At 40.8% G+C, this 20282-nt stretch overlaps 1 protein-coding gene across 2 annotated transcripts in view; it reads right to left on the bottom strand.

The window, feature by feature from the left end:
* The window catches only part of LOC139381979 (transmembrane protein 150A-like), an 86774-nt gene that overhangs the window by 18665 nt on the left and 47827 nt on the right, over nt 1-20282 (bottom strand). Inside the window, exons 6-7 of one of the 2 annotated variants that reach the window (XM_071125877.1) lie at nt 5804-5931; nt 5417-5507 (exon numbers count right to left, since the gene is read on the bottom strand). In XM_071125877.1, coding sequence (XP_070981978.1) covers nt 5417-5507; nt 5804-5931 — 219 coding nt within the window. The remainder of the gene's footprint in view (nt 1-5416; nt 5508-5803; nt 5932-20282) is intronic. The other variant, XM_071125878.1, reaches the window with a different exon arrangement.

Below are 20282 nucleotides of genomic sequence, written 5' to 3'. Positions count from 1 at the left end.
AGGAGCTCAGAACAGCAGGAGCTCAGAACAGCAGGAGCTCAGAACAGCAGGAGCTCAGAACACCAGGAGCTCAGAACACCAGGAGCTCAGAACACCAGGAGCTCAGAACACCAGGAGCTCAGAACACCAGGAGCTAGAGAACGACCAATATGTATTTTTTAAGGCCGATGCCGATATTGATTTTTAGGGGTCTAAGAGACCGATGGCCAATATTTTTGCAGATATTCAATATCATTAAATGAGAACATTTTTATGAATACATTTCCCAAAAACAGCCATGTATGCATTATAATGCAAACATTATAAAATCAAATATAACTGTTTTTAACAATGTAACTACATAACATAATGGTAATAATTGTATTTGAATGGTAAATGTCTTGATAATTTACCCAGTTTAAGATGGCATAGGCCTACTCACAATACAGGCAATAACAGGCGAACGCATAAATCAACAGGAGTGTGTGCGTGCATTGATTATTGAGCTTGTTTTGACTGATCAGTGAAGTCTGGTGCCACAGGCAGCAGGTAGCCTAGTGGTTAGAGCGTTGGAATAGTAACCGAAAGGTAAAAATCTGTCGTTCTGCCCCTGAACAAGGCAGTTAACCCACTGTTCATTCCTAGGCCATCATTGAAAATAAGAATTTGTTCTTAACTGACTTGCCTAGTTAAATAAAGGTAAAATAAATTAGCCTACTGATCAACAACATTTGCATATATAGTAAGCATCACTCCATCTACTCAATGCAAATGTGTCTAATGTAATGTCATGATTAGTGAGCATGGATGATTACGAGAGTAGTATTATTAGTCATTTCCTACGATCAGGAAAACATTATTTTTTTGATTTTGTGTCACCGGCCTACACACAATACCCCATAACGTCAAAGTGGAATTGTGTTTTTAGAAATGTTTACAAATTAATAAAAAATGTAAAGCTGAATTTTCTTGAGTCAATAAGTATTCAACCTATTTGTTATGGCACGCCTAAATAAGTTCAGGAGTTCAAATGTGTTTAACAAGTCACAAAAATAAGTTGCATGGACTCACTCTGTGTGCAATAATAGTGTTTAACATAATTTTTTTATGACTACTTGATCTCTGTACCCCACAAAGACCAGGGAGGTTTTCCAATGCCTCCCAAAGAAGAGCACCTATTGTAGATGGGTAAAAATATCATAAAAAATTGCAGACATTAAATAACTCTTTGAGCATGGTGAAATTATGAATTACACTTTGGATGCACCCAGTTACGACAAAGATACAGGTGTCCTTCCTAACTCAGTTGCAGGAGAGGAAGAAAACTGAAAAGTTCAATGGTGACTTTAAAACAGAGTTTATTGGGCCTTAACCTATGGACGTCACGACTGGGAATACAGATATAGAGTATCGGGCCGATATTGGCCTTTGCCGATAATCCCTCAACATAGCAAAACTGTTGCTATGACAGCCGCCAAGGCCTAATGTACTGAACAACAATGTTTTTAAGACCCCCATCCTAATCTCTATGGCAACCCTCCTATAGTACCAAAAATGGATGCCCCAGTACCATGCATTGTAAATAAGAATTTGTTCTTTACTGACTTGCCTAGTTAAATAAAGGTTAAATGAAATGTTAAAAAATACACAGAGATATGCACACAGCTTAAAGTCCAGGCACTGAGCCAAGGTTCTAAATATTTAAACTTGCAGAAACTCAGTCCTGAACAACCAAATACCACTGTGTGTGTGTGTGTGTGTGTGTGTGTGTGTGTGTGTGTGTGTGTGTGTGTGTGTGTGTTCCGGTATGTGAGAGGTCCATAACTACAACATGAAGCAGATCTGGAATGTACCAGTCAGAGGGAGGTGAGGTAGAGAAGGGGAGGAGAGGAGAGTGAAAGATTGGGAGCAGCGGACGAGGGCGGGGGGGGCACTGAACTACTGAAAAATACAAGATGGTGCCAAGCAATGTTCCCTCTAATTTTTGGGGGCACTGAGCAAATGTTAGGTCTTGTGAGTGGAAATTTGAACGTTGTGAGAATTTTGTGCAACTTCTGGCGCACGTTTACAGTGAACAATGAGGCTGTACCCTTACAGTTTTAGACAGTAGCCAATAGGCTATTGTGGCTATTTCAGCATAATGTAGCCCTACCAACAAAACCAGTAATACCTGTGGAAATACCTTTTGATTTCTATACCTTTTGATTTGCAATTAATTGAAAAGCCGACTGTGAGCCAGGCATCAGGCCTGCCCAACCTAACTAATGCTGAATGGAACCAAATCTCTGCAGCAATGTTCCAACATCTAGTGGAAAGCTTTCCCAGAAGAGTGGAGGATGTTATAGCAGCAAAGGGGGGGACTAACTCCATATTAATTAATGCCCATGATTTTGTAATGAGATGGTCGACGAGCAGATATCTACATACTTTTACATACTCATGTAGTGTATATAGTGCAAACAAATGGGGCGAACTCAGTGAAGTTCAATCTCTTGCGTCTCTGCGCGGCCTGGCATCAGCGAGGCAGTCCTGGAGGAGGTGTGTGGATGCGCAAGCACGCAGCTTAGAGGGAACATTGGTGCCAAGCCAGGTTGTTTCCACCACATATTTCTCCTGATGCATATTGAGACCTACACAACAGATGTGAAAAACTGGACTAAACTCAACTTGAGACCACCTTTGGAGGCGTGAATCGACTGTCAAACTATTTCTATTATGGATGACCTAGCCTAGATCCTCTCATGTGGTGCAATGAAACCATTGTGTTATGTGAAACCGTTGTAAAATGTTTGTGAAATACATTGCATTCGGAAAGTATTCAAACCCCTTGACTTTTCCACATTGTGTTACGTTACAGCCTTATTTTTAAATTGATGAAGTAAAAATCATTTCTCATCAATCTACACACAATACCCCATAATGATAAAGTGAAAACAGGTTTTTAGAAATGTTTGCAAAAACACAAAAACAAAACAGAAATACATTACTTATTAGACCCTTTGCTATGAGACCCGAAATAGAGCTCAGGCGCATCCTGTTTCCATTGATCGTCCTTGAGATGTTTCTACAACTTGATTGGAGTCTACCTGTGGTAAATTCAATTGCCTTGTAAAGGCAAACACCTGTCTATATAAGGTCGCACAGTTGACAGTACATGTCAAAGCAAAAACCAAGACATGAGGTCAAAGGCATTGTCCGTAGAGCTCCGAGACATGATTGTGTCAAGTTACAGATACGGGGAAGGGTACCATTGAAGGTCCCCAAGAACACAGTTGCCTCCATCATTCTTAAATGGAAGAAGTTTGGAACCACCAAGACTCTTCCTAGAGCTGGCCACCCGGCCAAACTGAGCAATCGGGGGAGAAGGGCCTTAGTCAGGGAGGTGACCAAGAACCTGATGGTCACTCTGACAGAGCTCCAGAGTTCCTCTGTGAAGATGGGAGACATTTCCAGAAGGACAACCTTCTCTGCAGCACTCCTCCAGTCAGGCCTTTATGGTAGAGTGGCCAGATGGAAGCCACTCCCCGCTTGGTGTTTGCCAAAAGGCACCTAAATACTCTCAGACCATGAGGAACAAGATTATCTGGTCAGATGAAACCAAGATTGAACTATTTGGCCTGAATGCCAAGTGTTACGTCTGGAGGAAACCTGGCATCATCCCTCCTGTGAAGTTTGGTGGTGGCAACATAATGCTGTCGAGATGTTTTTCAGCAGAAGGGACTGGGAGACTAGTCAGGTTTGAGGGAAAGATGAACGGAGCAAAGTACAGAGAGATCCTTCCTAAAAACCTACTCCATAGCACTCAGGACCTCAGATCAGCGAAGGTTCACCTTCCAACAGGACAACGACCACAAGCACACAGCCAAGACAATGCAGGAGTGGCATCGGGACAAGTCTCTGAATGTCCTTGAGTGGCCCAGCCAGAGCCCGGACTTGAACCCGATCTAACGTCTCTAGAGAGACCTGTAAATAGCTGTGCAGCGACGCTCCCCCTCCATCCTGACAGAGCTTGAGAGGATCTGCAGAGAAGAATGGGAGAAACTCCCCAAATACAGGTGTACCAAGCTTGTAGCGTCAAACCCAAGAAGACTTGAGCCTGTAATCGCTGCCAAAGGTGCTTCAAAAAAGTACTGAGTAAATCATCTGAATATGTAAGTAACTCTGACATTTTAAAAAATTGGTTTTGCTTTGTCATTATGGGGTATTGTTTGTAGATTGATGAGGGGTAAAAACAACTTAATACATTTTAGAATAAGGCTGTAACATAACTTAATACTTTCCAAATGTACTGTAGTTGTGGAACAGTGTTGCATTGCTGAACTACCTTGTGCTATGTCAAACAACCATGTACAGTTGTGAAACAATGTTGCGTTGCTGAACGTATGTACCTGGTGTAAAACTGTTGGAAAAAACGTTTGTGAATCACGGTTGTCGAACCGTGTTCTCTTGCCTTCAGAAAGTATTCATACCCCTTAACTTATTCCACATGCTGTTGTGTTACAGCCTGAATTCAAAATTGAATAAAATCGATTTTGCGTTACCCATCTACACACAGTACCCCATAATGACAAAGTGAAAACATGTTTTTAGACATTTTTGCACATTTATTGTAAATGAGATACAGAAATAACTGATTTACATAAGTATTGACACCGCTAAGTCAATAAGTTAGAATCCCCTTTGTCAGCGATTATAGCGGTGAGTCTTTCTGGGTAAGTCTCTAAGAGCATTGCACACCTGGATTCTTCAAGCTCTTTCAAATCTTGCCATACATTTTCAATCTGATGTAAGTCAAAGCTGTAACTAGGCCACTCAGGAACATTCCATGTCATCTTGGTAAGCAACTCAAGTGTATATTTGGCCTTGTGTTTTAGGTTATTGTCCTGCTGAAAGCTGAATTCATCTCCCAGTGTCTTTTGGAAAGCAGACTGAACCAGGTTTTCCTCTAGGAATTTGCCTGTGCTTAACTCTATTCCATTTCTTTTTATATATATAAAAAAAAACTCCCTAGTCCTTGCCGATGACAAGCATACTGATAACATGATACATCCAGGACATAAAGGTAATTCCTTTGCCACATTTTTTGCAGTTTTACTTTAGAGCATTATTGAAAACAGGATGCATGTTTTTGAATATTTGTATTCTGTACAAGGCTTCCTTCTATTCACTCTGTCATTTAGGTTAGTATTGTGGACTAAATACAATGTTGTCGATCCATCCTCAGTTTTCTCCTATCACATCCATTAAACTCTAACTGTTTTAAAGTCACCATTGGCCTCATGTTGAAATCCCTGAGCGGTTTCCTTCCTCTCCGGCAACTGAGTTGAAGGACGCCTGTATTGACTGGGTGTATTGATACACCATCCAAAGTGTAATTAATAACTTCGACATGCTCAAAGGGATATTCAATGTCTGCTTTTTTTTTTTACCTACTTACCAATAGGTGCCCTTCTTTGTGAGGCATTGGAAAACCTCCCTGGTCTTTGTGGTTGAATCTGTGTTTGAAATTCACTGCTCAACTGAGGGACCTTACAGGTATGTGTGGGGTACAGAGATGAGGTAGTCATTCATGTTAAACGCTATTATTGCACACAGAGTGAGTCAACACAACTTTTTATGTGACTTGTTAAGCACATTTTCACTCCTGAAATTATTTAGGCTTTGCCATAGCAAAGGGTTGACTACTTATTGACTCAAGACATTTCAGCTTTCAATTTTAAATATATATATTTTTTAATAAAAAATATAATTCCACTTTGACATTATGTGGTAAATGTGGAAAAAGGCAAGGAGTGTGAATTATTTCTGAAGGAACTGAACGTACCTGGAAGTTGCCGACCATGATGAGTCCTGCAGCACAGATCCAGCCAGTGGAAAGGCCCGCTGTGTTCAATACACAGTTCTGATGCTTCTCTATCACATGGGCATAACGCAGGAGGACTATCACAATCACTATGGAGAGAGAGAGAGAGATACATATAATTCTATTCATTGTGCAGACAAAATAAACACACACTATGGGACAGAAGGAGGGGGAGAAAAAGTTTAATTCTGATAGTAAACATGAGCCTAGGGGAAGAGTGACGTTATGAATGAACAGCAAAAGCAACAACAAAAGCAGCTAGCTAGAGTTCCCCTGCAGCGGGGCATTCAGCTGAAGAGACACAGACAGTGGTAAGAAGAAAATAAATGGTTTCATTGTGTGTGTGTGTGTGTGTGTGTGTTTAGCACACCCAAGTCATTTCGGAGAAGTGAGTTACAAGCATGGAAAACTCACTCCCTTGTCTCCAGGGTTAGTAGGAATAGGAAATGATCCCTCTTGTCTTGGTGTTCTGGTTTTGCTTTAACATAGTGAATCACTTTGAGAGGAGGAGGAAGAGAGCTAATTGGCGTTTACTGCATTGGATTATTGTGTCTCTTTATGTTGCATGTCAGAATGGCTGGCTGTCTAGCCAACTGTCCTGGTCAATAGGGTTCGGCTGATTCTGAATAAAAACAAGTTTCAGTATTGAAGCCTTCAATAGTAACAATATATTTAATTTGTATAGCGCTTTTCATTACAAAAAGAATCTCAAAGACACTCTTAAAACAACAAAACATTTTAGTTAGCCTATTGACAACTCTGGGTGGAAGATCTTCCACGGTCATCCAGAAGCAGGTGTAAGTCTAACAGGTCACATCCTGTGTCCAATCCTGTCTCATGCGCACCTTCCTAGGGCTGTTGCGGTGACAGTATTACCGCCATGAACGCAGTGTAAAATTCCATGTAACCGCTGAGTAACGTTATTCTCCTCTTACGCACTCTGGACAAGCTTTGGTAGTAGCCAAATTGTTAACTATCATCAGGTCCTAATGGCCTGGTACTCAGGGCTCTATTGTCCCTCTAACTACTCTGACATCAATGCAAATGCATAAAAAAAATCACATCAAACACTTATTATCAAAACAGTATGTGCTTTTAAAATGCACGTCACTGTGATGATCAATTTGAAGAAAGTTCAACAGCCGGTTGAAACTAAGTGTAAAACATGGTCGTTGTGGATGTTGTTTCAAAGACTAACACAATGAAATGGACAGCTTTCTAAGGTGATGATTAACTCAAAACAGCCATATGCATATTCGTTTATGCAATAAACGTAATTAAAATTATGATTGTGTCGTTACACAATATGATTCTCTGGTCTGATGAAACCAAGATTGAACTCTTTGGCCTGAACGCCAAGCGTCATGTGTGGAGGAAACCTGGCACCATCCTTACGGAGAAGCATGGTGGTGGCAGCATCATGCTGTGGGGGTGTTTTTCAGCGGCAGGGACTGAGAGACTAGTCAGGATCGAGGGAAAGATGAACAGAGCAACTTGAACCTGATCGAAAATCTCTGGAGACCTGAAAATATCTGTGCAGTGACGCTCCACATCCATCCTGAGAAATCTTGAGGATCTGCAGAGAAGAAACTTCACAAATACAGGTGTGCCAAGCTTGTAGCATCATACCCAAAAAGACTCAAGGTTTTAATCGCTGCCAAAGGTGCTTCAACAAAGTACTGAGTAAAGGGTCTGAATACGTATGTAAATGTAATATTACATTTATTTCGTAAATATATATATATATATATATATATATATATTTTTTTTTAAATCTAAAAACCTGTTTTTGCTTTGCCATTATGGGGAAGATTATGGTGTGTAGATTGATGAGGAAAATCCATTCATCCATTTAAGAATAAGGCCGTAACGTAACAAAATGTGGAAAAAGTCAAGGGGTCTGAATACTTTCCGAAGGCACTGTACAGTAGGCCAACTCCTATTCTGTTCCTCTGAAATAGATTTTCTTCATATCATGTTTCTTTAGACCAGACTAAAATAAATGGATTTATTGTGATGGTGTATTGATTTAAACTTTTATTTTTTATGTAGCGGCTTGTATTCAGCTTGTATGAGTGGAGGAGATGCTAAACATGTTTATGTTAATTAACAGTCAATTAACAGTTTATGTTAATTAACAGTCAACCGCTAAGCTTAGGCCACATGAAGTTGCAGTCAACAGGGATAGTCCACCTTGAAATAAAACATTGGGGAAAGAATTTACTGAGCATCTGCCATCTTCTACAGTCTGCAAGCCACTGCCATCTCGTTGTTTCAAATAAAAACTGTTAGCTAGCTAGCTAGCATTTTAGTGCTTGACCCTAATGTAGGCTTTTAATGAAGAAACATGTTGATGTTTGATAACAAAATACATTTCCCTCTAAAATGGCTGAACCTCTCTAATACTACATTTAGTGTTGTTTCCAATAGCAACAGTGTCCTTCTGAGAATACCTGTCATCCCATAATAGATTACAATGGAGATTCAGGATGTGTACGAACTAAAGCAATTGATGAGTTAGCACCTGCAATGACCTCCATGTTACCATGGAAGGACATAGAATCTCTGAACAAGGTTCACTAGCTGGAAGAAAAATTGGTCTGAAACGGGAAGGGTGTTATGTTTGCAATGGTGTGTCCTAATGAATATGACACTGGCCTTGCAATGGGACATGGCTATGGACATTTCCAACCGCTAATGCCAAATTAAAGTAAAATGTGCCCCCACCACAGAACAGCATGTGCCTGTTCCTCACACTGGTTCTCTCTGAACTCAGGAAAGAGAGGGGGAAACTGAGCCATGGCTTTGACCCAGACCCAGATATTTTGGCTCTGACAAAGCCTTATTTTCCACCGTAAGTCACACCACGCCTCACACTTCAAATAAACACATATAGATTTGACACAAACACACACACACACCAGGGCTGCACAATTAATCAAATCCCAATCTAAATTGTGATATTGACATGTGCAATACCCATATCACAAGAGAATGTGATTTTCTCCTTTCTTTGGCGGGAGAGGCTATACAAACAAATGTCACACCTTGATCTGTTTCACCTGTCCTTGTGATTGTCTCCACCGCCTCCAGGTGTCGCTTATGATCCCCGGTGCCAGTTAGTCTTGTTTGCCAAGTCAACCAGCGGTTTTCCTTGCTTCTATTTTTTCCCAGTCTCTTTTGGTTCTAGTCCTCCTGGTTTCGACCCTTGCCTGTCCTGACGCCAAACCCGCCTGCCTGACCACTCTGCCTGTCCTGTCTTCAAGCCTGCCTGTTGACTTGTACTGTTTGGACTCTGACCCGGTTTATGAACTCTCGCCTGTCCCCAACCTACCTTTTGCCTACCTCTTGGATTAATAAATATCGGAACTCAACCATCTGCTTCTTGTGTCTGCATTTGGGTCTCGCCTTGTGTCTTGCCTTGTGTCCTTATAAACAAGCCTGGTGCCAAAATTGATGAAGTATGCCGCGCAGCTGCGAGTTGAGTGGAGACGAACGGATTCAGTTCAGGCTAGCTAGTTTATGCTTGTGGTTGGAAACTTTAGCGAGAATTTGAATCTTGTCTGTCGAGGTTGGGACTTGGGAGATGGTTCAAAATATTCCGTTTTTGTCAGAGTAATTGTTTTTGTTAACAAAAATGTAGACATTAATGCCGTAGGCCTAGTTGTATATTTACAGTGAAAATCACTAGTTACAATAAATTTGCTTTAGCCGTCACCCTTGCCTGATATTGGCTACACTAGCTTTGCCTGGCTACCCAAACTCCTTGCTCTGGCGAAATGCTACACCACGCCCACAGACGTTAGTTTGATCTCCGCAATGTCTGGATCTGAGTACATCACAGACAATTTCTTGACAAAACCGCAACTCGTCAGTCCTGTCTGGTCCAGTGACGGTGGGTTTGTGCCCATAGGCAACGTTGTTGCCGGTGATGTCTGGTGAGGACCTTACAACAGGCCTACAAGTCCTCAGTCCATCCTCTCTTAGCCTATTGCGGACAGTCTGACCACTGATGGAGGGATTGTGCTTTCCTGGTGTAACTCAGGCAGTTGTTGTTGCCATCCTGTACCTGTCCCGCAGGTGTGATGTTCAGATGTACCGATCCTGTGCAGGTGTTGTTACACGTGGTCTGCGACTGCGAGGACAATCAGCTGTCCGTCCTGTCTCCATGTAGCGTTTCCTTAGGCGTCTCACAGTACGGACATTGCAATTTATTGCCCTGGCCACATCTGCAGTCCTCATGCCTCCTTGCAGCATGCCTAAATTCACGCAGATGAGCAGGGACCCTGGGCATCTTTCTTTGGGTGAGTCAGTAGAAAGGCCTCTTTTAGTGTCCTAAGTTTTCATAACTGTGACCTTAATTGCCTACCATCTGTAAGCTGTTAGTGTCTTCATGACCGTTCCACAGGTGCATGTTCATCAATTGTTTATGGTTCATTGAAGAAAAAATGGAAACAGTGTTAAAACCCTTTACAATGAAAATCTGTGAAGTTATTTGGATTTTATGAATTATCTTTGAAAGACAGGGTCCTGAAAAAAAAAAGTATATTTTTTTGCTGAGTTTAGTAATGCTGCACACTCAAAGAAAGGTTAAAATCTCACCTTTCTGGTAAATTGCAAAGGTATAGTCACTTTCGAAGTGCACAGTACAAATATGATACAAATATTTAAAGAATTATATGATGCATTACCTATTCAACAAAACTGTATGAATAAGGCTTGAAATGACATATACTTTCTAAATATAGCATAGTCAACTTATAAAACGACTAACTATAAGATTTCACCCTCCTTATAACTGTAAAATACATATTTGTATGTTTAGTGTTAGAAAAAATGTGCACAGGGCTTCCTGAACTCGTTAGGAACTTGCCTTTCATCTCATATTAATTTTGTCTGTCTATGACACTATGACAAACAAAGTTTTTTGTTTAAAATCTATGAATAATATTAGATTAATGGCTAGAAATCGATCTTTGACTGTGCTACCGTGATGAAACCACTCTTCTGCAGCACTACGATGTCAGCGGCTGTGATTTGTAATTTTAATGTTATTTATTTTACAGAATTTGCACAACCTTTCACAACTTTGTTACTGTTGTATTTCCAGCCCCAGTTTAAACATATCAAATCAAACTTTATTTGTCACATGCGCCGAATACAACAAGTTTAGACTTGACCATGAAGTGCTTACTTAACCAACAGTGCAGTTCAAGAATAGTTAACCCTAAATGAAGCAAATGTAAGTTTGGTTATTACTTAGTGACATCATTTCAGTTAAATTATTTGACTTTAGGGGCAGTCAATAAAATAATTAAACATGGTTGAATACCCAGAAGTTGGTAGACATTATTTTTATGTTAAAAAGTTAAATAAAACATGTTGGAAAATATTTGTTTCATTTGGTTTTGTATTCAGTTAGCACAGTATGAATTCATTCCTATGATCTCATTGTAGAATTTAAAAAAAAAAAATGCTATTAGATCTTTTCTATAAATCGTGCAGCCCTAACACACACGCACACACACAATATATTTAAATCAGTCCCAACACACCTCAGTTAAATGGGTCAGGAAATTCTCTGGGTTGTCAAATGCACATACAAACACGTGTTATTTGGCTTGACCGCATGCTGTGTATTTATGAGTAGTAACTGGCAGGAAACAATGCATTTACACCCAAACACTGCCAGTGTGTTTACTGCCTTGTTAAAACTACTGATATTACTGGAGTGTAGTAGCCTGCAGACAGGCGGTTGACATTTTGGGATAGGGTAGAGAATGTCATACCAGGGGTATCTAAGTTGTTGTAGCTCAATAGAATTAAGGCGGCAAGAAGAAACCTGCTCTGCAGTACCATATCCTAACTTGAGACTGCCTTCAAGATGGAATCCGCGCCACTGTCTTTCCAGCACCTTTGTTTTGTGGTCGAAATTGAGCTGAGGTGCATTGAACAGTGTAGTAAAAAATCTAAACAGATCATATTCTGCTGTTCTATCATATGTACAATTATTTCAAAGAGGGAATGTCAGACATTTCTCTTGGTTTGTACCGTTCCATGTTCATTATTATAGAACTCACTAACTGCACCTGCTTCCTGACTCCCTGCGTCTACGTTACAGTTTCATTTCATAACAATTGAACATTCTGTCATAAAGAGCACATTTTCGAATTCAGAAAAAACAAGTTCTCATCATAAAAAATACTAGCCTATAGTAGTGGCAATTAAGGTAACATGGTTGACAGCTTCATCTTAAAAGCGCCATACATGAAAGCGTGTTGTTTGCAACAGTGAATGGCAGTTGAAAGCAAGCGGCACAAAATAATTGTCATTGTTAAAACATTTCTAGCCTGTCCTATGGGTAACAGTGTTGACGTGTTAACCTCGACCCACTCAGTTTTCCACCACAAAATTTGCCAAAAGAGTAGGACCAGCACACATGCTTTTACACTGCTTTTACTATTAAATGTCCAATGTTTCTTTGGAAAAAAAATATTTAAAAAAGGAATAGTTTCACCACATTAAAACAAGAGTTCAGTTCACGTAACAGGCTTGACTTTAAAATGAGGGACAGACGTAAGTGAATCGCTAATCTCATGAAATAAATCATCTTCAGAAATGACTGTCAAAGCAACAACATAACTAGGACTTTACAATTATGGTGAAACTAGGAGAAATGTTGGGGTTAAGTAGGTTAAAATCTTCATAGATGTCACAGAGGTTGCACAGAGGGACATGTCAAAATTAAGAAGTCTTTATTCATAAAAAAAAAATCTGATTTATTGAATTCTCCATGTGGCCTATATTAATATAGCAGGCTTTTGAAATGCAATATTGGTGAACAATTTCAACTTAAAATATCAAAGGGACATAAAAGGCACTCTTTTCGTTGTTGTTGTAATATCCCAAATGGTTTACTAGTTGTCTAGTATGTGCTTCATAAATGTGCAAAGAGTATAACAATTGGAATTTATATCAGGAATGGGCAACTTGTTCTCATTCTGAGAAATATGTATGTTCTTAACCAGGTAGGCTACTTAATTTCAATATCTTAAAGTGAACAGGCTATGTTGTTCAAACAGTTGGAGACGGACATGAGGGTGTATTCATAAAAGTTTAACTTTTCTGCCTTGTTCGCAAGCAAATAGATCCAAGTTGGCTAGACTTTAAATATAAGGATTAGCTGGCTACTCACTAGCATGTGGGCTTGTGCTTGAGAGATTGTTTATGAGACTAGTGTTAATTTTCTACAACGCCTGCTATAAGAAGATGTTAATTATTAGTGAATGTGCATTGTGCATGGTTCTGGTACAATTTGTAACAAAAACTATTTTCATAAGCAGACTTGAAAGCCAGATCAGTGATTTTTGCAAAATAGCAGGTTAAACTATTTTGACAAAATAAAGAAATTATTATTGGGTCTTATGGTTGTGGAAGGCTTATATTTAGCCTAGGTATAATTTCACATGCAGTGTATTGACCTTAAATTGTGCAACAAAGCTTATTTAGAAAAATCTAGATAGATATCGTGAATAGCCTAAACGTTTGAAAAACATTGAGATATGATTTTTAGGACATATCGACCAGCCCTAGTTTGAGTTAGTTTGGGCAAAACACTAATTTGACCCTCTATGGAATGGTGAGTCTCCCACGAACACGTAAATGTTGATTGTCTTGCTCTAGGATGCCCACTAGCCTCACAAGGCTCGTCTGAAGAAAAATATGGAAGTATACAGTGCATTCGGAAAGTATTCAGACCCCTTGACTTTTTCCAAATTTTGTTCCGCAACTGCGTTATTCTAAAAATGATTACATTTATTTTTTCCCTCATCAACCTATACACAAATCAAATTGTATTTGTCACATGCGCCGAATACAACAGTGAAATGCTTACTTACACGCCCTTAACCAAAAATGCAGTTTTAAGAAAATACTTTTTTTTTTAAGTAAGAGAGTAACAAGAGCGGTGCTATATGCAAGGGTACCGGTTCAGGGTCAATGTGTCAATGTGCGGGGGTACCGATGTCAAGGTAGTTTAAGTAATTATGCAGGTAGGGTTATTAAAGTGGCTATGCATAGATGCATAGATGATAAGTGGCTATGCATAGATAAGAGAGTAGCAGCAGCGTTGGGGGGGGGGTTAAATAGTCTGGATAGCCATTTGATTAGATGTTCAGGAGTATTATGGCTTGGGGTAGAAGCTGTTTAGAAGCCTCTTGGACCTAGACTTGGCGCTCCAGTACCGCTTGCCGTACGGTAGCAGAGAGAACCGTCCATGGCTGGGGTGGCTGGAGTCTTTGACAATCTTTGGGGCCTTCCTCTGACAACGCCTGGTATAGAGGTCCTGCATGTCAGGAAGCTTGGCCCCGGTGATGTACTGGGCCATACGCACTACCCTCTGTCGTGCCTTGCGGTAGGAGGCCGAGCAGTTGCCATATCTGGCAGTGACGCAACCGCCAGGATGCTCTTGATGGTGCAGCTGTAAAACCTTTTGAGGATTTGAGGACGCATGCCAAATATTTTCAGTCTCCTGAGGGGGAAAATGTTTTGTTGTGCCCTCTTCACAACTGTCTTGGTGTGCTTGGACCATGTTAGTTTGTTGGTGATGTGGACGCCAAGGAACTCGAAGCTCTCAACCTGCTCCACTACAGCCCCGTCAATGAGAATGGGGGCGTGCTCGGTCCGCCTTTTTCTGTAATCCACAATCATCTCCTTTGTCTTGATCACGTTGAGGGAGAGGTTGTACCACACAGTCAGGTCTCTGACCTCCTCCATATAGGCTGTCTCATCGTCGGTGATCAGGCCTATCACTGTTGTGTCATCAGCAGACTTAATGATGGTGTTGGAGTTGTGCCGGGCCGGGCCGTGCAGTCATGAGTGAACAGGGAGTACAGAAGGGGACTGAGCACGCACCCCTGAGGGGCCCACGTGTTGAGGATCAGTTTGGCGGATGTGTTGTTACCTACCCTTACCACCAGGGGACGGCCTGTCAGGAAGTCTAGGATCCAGGATCCATCAGTTTCAACGTCAACAGTGAAGAGGCGACTCCGGGATGCTGGCCTTCTAGGCAGAGAAGCAAAGAAAAAGCCATATCTCAGACTGGCCAATCAAAATAAAAGATTAAGATGGGCAAAACAACAGACACTGGACAGAGGAACTCTGCCTAGAAGGCCAGCTTCCCAGAGTCGCCTCTTCACTGTTGACGTTGAAACTGATGTTTTGCGGGTACTATTAAATGAAGCTGCCAGTTGAGGACTTGTGAAGTGTCTGTTTCTCAAACTAGACACTAATGTACTTGTCCTCTTGCTCAGTTGTGCATCGGGGCCTCCCACTCCTCTTTCTATTCTGGTGAGATACAGTTTGCATTGTTCTGTGAAGGGAGTAGTTCACAGTGTTGTACCAGATCTTCAGCTTCTTGGAAATTTCTCGCATGGAACAGCCTAAATTTCAAGAACAAGAATAAAGATTCAGAAGAAAGTTCTTAGTTTCTGGCCAATTTGAGCCTGTAATCGAACCCACAAATGCTGATGCTCCAGATACTCAAATAGTCTAAAGAAGACCAGTTGTATTACTTCTTTAATCAGAACAACAGTTTTCAGCTGTGCTAACATAATTGCAAAATGGTTTTCTAATGATCAATTAGCCTTTTAAAAATGATAAACTTGGATTAGCTAACACAACGTGCCATTGGAACACAAGAGTGATGGTTGCTGATGTAGACATTGTAGACGCCTATGTAGACATTCCATTTTTTTTAAAGCAGCCGTTTCCAGCTACAATAGTCATTTGAATGTTTTTTCTTACTTTAATCAACATGTGAATTGTTTCAGGAAACTAGGCGTACTGGGTCACTACTTCACAGGAGAGCTTAACCTTTTTTTTAAATCAAAATACGTTTTTTGGCAGAAATGGAAACTGGAACATGTGAACTTTCATGTGCCTTAATAACAAACTTGTATGCCATCTGTAAATATTAATAAAATTGTTAAATTACGAGTCTAGTTGGTTTAGCCACAGAAAAAGACGCTAGTCATTCCCGCTAGCCATAATTGGCTGAGATAATGAGTGGGCTGGACATGCCGGGAGATTCATTCGGATTGGTCTGTCATATAGCACTCTTCTGTCTATTTGAGCTGGTCATTAATCCTGTCTAACGAGGCTTTTTTATTTTTTATTATATATTGCGTTGTAGATCTGCATAAGTGTTGCTCTCCACTTTCTGGAGGACCGAGTTATGAAATCAGTGGAATTCAAGTATGATAGCCAAGGAGATGGAGAAAACACCTATCTCTTGATTACATCTTCAAACTAAAGATAACCATGGCATCCAAGACAGAGGGAGAAGCGTTCATCCATGATCAGATATTATACATTTCAAATTTTGTCTGAAAGTCATTTTCATTGCAAGTTAAAGCTTACTGTTAGCTGGCTGGCTCACTAGATATTGTTACATGTATGATCTGTGTAGTAATATTATTCATATCTAAAAAAACATTTGCATGGATAATTATAGCCTAATGTTAGCCTGCTAGCTAACATTGAACCTAGTTGGTTAGCTTCAGCTACCTGCAGATTCATGCATGGTGTATGTTTACCAAATACGGTAATGTGAAGAACAACATGACCTGCACTAAAGTCAGATTAAGGATATGGGTCAAGGACTAGACACAGTGTATTTTTACTACTACATTTTGCTACTACTTTCACCACTTTTAGTCTTGAAATCTTTGGTTGTTTACTACATTAATGTATTCACTCTGTTTAGCACAAAGCCTCACATGTGAATCCTTAAAGAGATGAGTGGGGCTAACATGCTGACCAGACCGGACCTCGCGCTTGCCAACGAGCGTCTGTGTTGCCAAGGGCTAAATTAGAAGTCATTCCTATTTCTGATGCAGATCGCGCTGCAAGTCCTGCCTCTCCCATCTCCTCATTGGTTTATAGAAGCAGGTAACCACGTGCCATCTCCTCAATGGTTATACCCACGTGGTTGTTGAAAGACTAACTGTTTTGCCCGGTTGTCGTGGTAATACTATGAAAGTGTAGATGCCAATCACCATATTAGTTCAAAGATGAAAAAGCCTCGAAGGAGGAGAGATGACTAGAAACGATTTGGTTGACCGTTTTATGTGTGGATTAATTGTTGGAGTGGAGGACCTTGTGCAGTTCAGGTAAAATAACAATTCAATGTTTATATCCCAGGACAAGTTAGCTAGCAACAGCAAGCTAGCTAGCAACAGCAAGCTAGCTAAATGGGACAAATTAGCTAGCAAGTGCAAGCTAACTAGCTAAATTGACATACATGTTTAATACTTTTCGACCTGTCCCCAAATTAATGTCATTGGTTCAGTTTGTTTTGATATTTGAACCTGCGTGTCGTGATTGCGTTTGGTGTAGGGGGACAAAATATACTTATGCACGATGGCACACGCGCGCAGCCGGTTTAGGTTCCGTGTAAGGCTTAAGAGGGTGTGAACGATGTTGAATGGGTGTAGACAAAGAAGAGCTCTCCAGTAGGTGCACCAAAACATTCAGTGTACGATATACAATTTTCTATTATGCTGCATAGGTGGTGGGTCACAAATACCTTTTCAATAACCAAAAATCTTATATTTTCAGCTGTTTGAAGCTGGTGTACAAAACCCAAAAACGAAACTTAAGAACGGGAAGCATAGAAATAGTGCACATTGAACAGATCCACCGCTTCTTAGACTTGCTTTCAATGAGAATTACACATTTCTATGTGAATTTGGTTTGGTAGCCACAAAAGTTACATATTACACATTTAAGCTCCATTTCTCAATGTCAACCTCTTGCCCTTTATCCCTAGTTCCTACACCAGATATATCCAATCCTCAAGGGCCACAGTGCATGCTGGTTTTCATCCTGAACTTTTAACCAGCGAATGTTTTCGTCCAAAAAAATCCCCAATCAGTAACATTGGTGTATAAATAAGATCTAAGGTCCTGGGAGAACAGAAAAATGGCAGGACTGTGTGTAGCCTAACTCAAGGCCCTGAGGGGTGAGACAGACTCCTATGGACCAGAGTATGGTATGACTCTGATAGTGACTGCTGCGGAGTCAGTTTACTGACTGAACCAGAGGGTGTGATCCATCCCTGAGCCCTTGTTCTATGCACAGTCCTACACGTCTTCAGCTCACCACCAGCCAACTATAATAACATCCTATTGTTTCAGCCAGACCTCAGGGACCCAGTGGTGTGTGTGTGTGTGTGTGTGTGTGTGTGTGTGTGTGTGTGTGTGTGTGTTGGCTGGATTATGTAACTGATGACTTTAAGAATGTTAAGAATATGTTAACTGTTAACTGTTAAAAGGCTTAAAAGGCTACACTAAGCTAAGTCATCTATACTCAACGTTGTTTCAAAATGTCCAGGTGAATGTCCACATACACACAGAGTGTAGAGCTCAGACAGAATATGACCCTAGCTCAGGGGTCATGGTTGAGTAAGAGCTCCAGACCAACACAGAGACTTTCACTGCTGGGTGTCAGGTGGTTCACACTGGACTGCTATTGACAGAGAGCTGGCAGCTGTCCCACCTCCCCCCCACCACCACATATACACACACACCCACACAGTCAAATGTGTGTCTCCCTAGCAGAAACCAAGGCCATACAGAGACTCAGAGTGGTCATAACCACAACATGATGACCATCACAGTGCTGGTCAGATTGTAGTAACCCTGAAGATGACATGCCAAAAGTGTTTCTCAAATTTCATCAGAACCATAAACTAATTAGCTAAGGCATCTGCTTCTATATACTCTAAAGAAGCATTTCCCAGATGCTTTTATCTGAACAAAACCAACCATCTAAAGCTCCCTCTCCCTGTTTTCTATCCAATATGGCGTGATTGGCTATCTGTGTTCTCTGTGAGATCAAGTCAGAGCAAAGTCAAGGAGAGCTCTTATCGAGGCTCCGGGAATGAGAAATGTCCTGGGCTACATCCCAAATGGCTATTCCCAATATAGTATTAGTGTACTACTTTTGACCAGAGCCCTATGGGCCCTGGTCAAATGTAGAGCAATATGTAGGGAATAGGTTGTCATTTGGGTCACAGTCCTGCACTCAAAGATATAATGTTAAAGCTGCCACAGCCAGCCAGCAGACCTTAAATAGCAGCGCTCATCAGTTCTCCTCTCCCGTGATAGTAGGGTAGGGACACAGAAACACACACACACACACACACACACAATTAAGTGATAATGCCCAAGAAGCCAGTGTTTGGAGGAGATTGGCACAGGTGTTGTTATGCTCGAGATGAAGTCGATGCCCACCAAACCGTGCCAATATATCCTCCAAACACCGGCTTCGAGGATATTATCACTTTTATACAACGGGTTACCAACATACTTAAATAATGATTGACAGATTTTCGTAAAAACGCTATTGATATGAATTTATTCATACTATAGTCCCGAAACAAATCCAGGGTTGCTATTGGTTCGGTTGCCAGAGACGCAACCCAGTCATTCAGTCTATTTGTTCTGTATCTATGGACACGACCCAGTGTTCATTCTAAATGTCCCATTGCCATACTGGCTGTCAGCGTTCCTATCCCATGCTTGCCAGCTAGCCAACTACGGCGAATTTACAGTCACGTGGAACAGTGCAGACAGAATAACAACAGTAGCTGCATTTATTTAAGTTGTTTTGTAGTGACATTTATTTGGATACTTAATAACAATGAGCTAATGAAGCACAATTTCGCCTGGCATAGAAAATGTGCTCTCTCATTAGGGCACTGTTGTTCAGAGGAGCTAGCCAACAACATAGCTAACACAATCACTTCAAACTGAAGCTGGAAACTAGCTACACTTCATTTTGTTTTACCTTTTTTTTTCAATTGGCATTTCTTTGTATATACCAATAAAATGATGCCAGCTAATTCATGATTTCGATCTACACGTTCATTACTATGGAATAGTTGAAGATGGAATTTGAATATTGAAACAAAGTTGCAAATGTCAGAGAAACAGACAGTGAGGTTTATACAAATCTCCGCTGTTGAAAACTAAATGTTAGTCTAAAAGAAATGTGAGATAATGTCTAAATGCTTTTATAGTGGAGATCAAGTTCATAACTTCCCTGCCAGGGCTGATGAGACAGTGGACTGCGCAGTCAGATGGAACAGAGTAAATAGGCATTTTAACGTCATAGATTTAGCTGGTGGTAACTTGTGGAAAAGGCACCGGCTGGAATGCACTTTTAACCAATCAGCATTCAGGATTAGACCCGCCCGTTGTATAACTATGAACACACACACAAACAGCCATAGACATTCACAGGCACACACACACACACACACACACACACACACACACACACAATGCAGAGCTGGGATGGCTCTCTTATGCTTGGCATGTGTCCTGCTGCCCGCCCGGCCCACCCAGACATAGTGTATAACATACACACCCGCACA

The sequence above is a fragment of the Oncorhynchus clarkii genome, chromosome 23 (genome assembly GCF_045791955.1).
Source record: "Oncorhynchus clarkii lewisi isolate Uvic-CL-2024 chromosome 23, UVic_Ocla_1.0, whole genome shotgun sequence".
In the NCBI taxonomy this organism is placed as follows: domain Eukaryota; kingdom Metazoa; phylum Chordata; class Actinopteri; order Salmoniformes; family Salmonidae; genus Oncorhynchus; species Oncorhynchus clarkii.
This window is presented reverse-complemented; position numbering and strand designations above follow the sequence as displayed.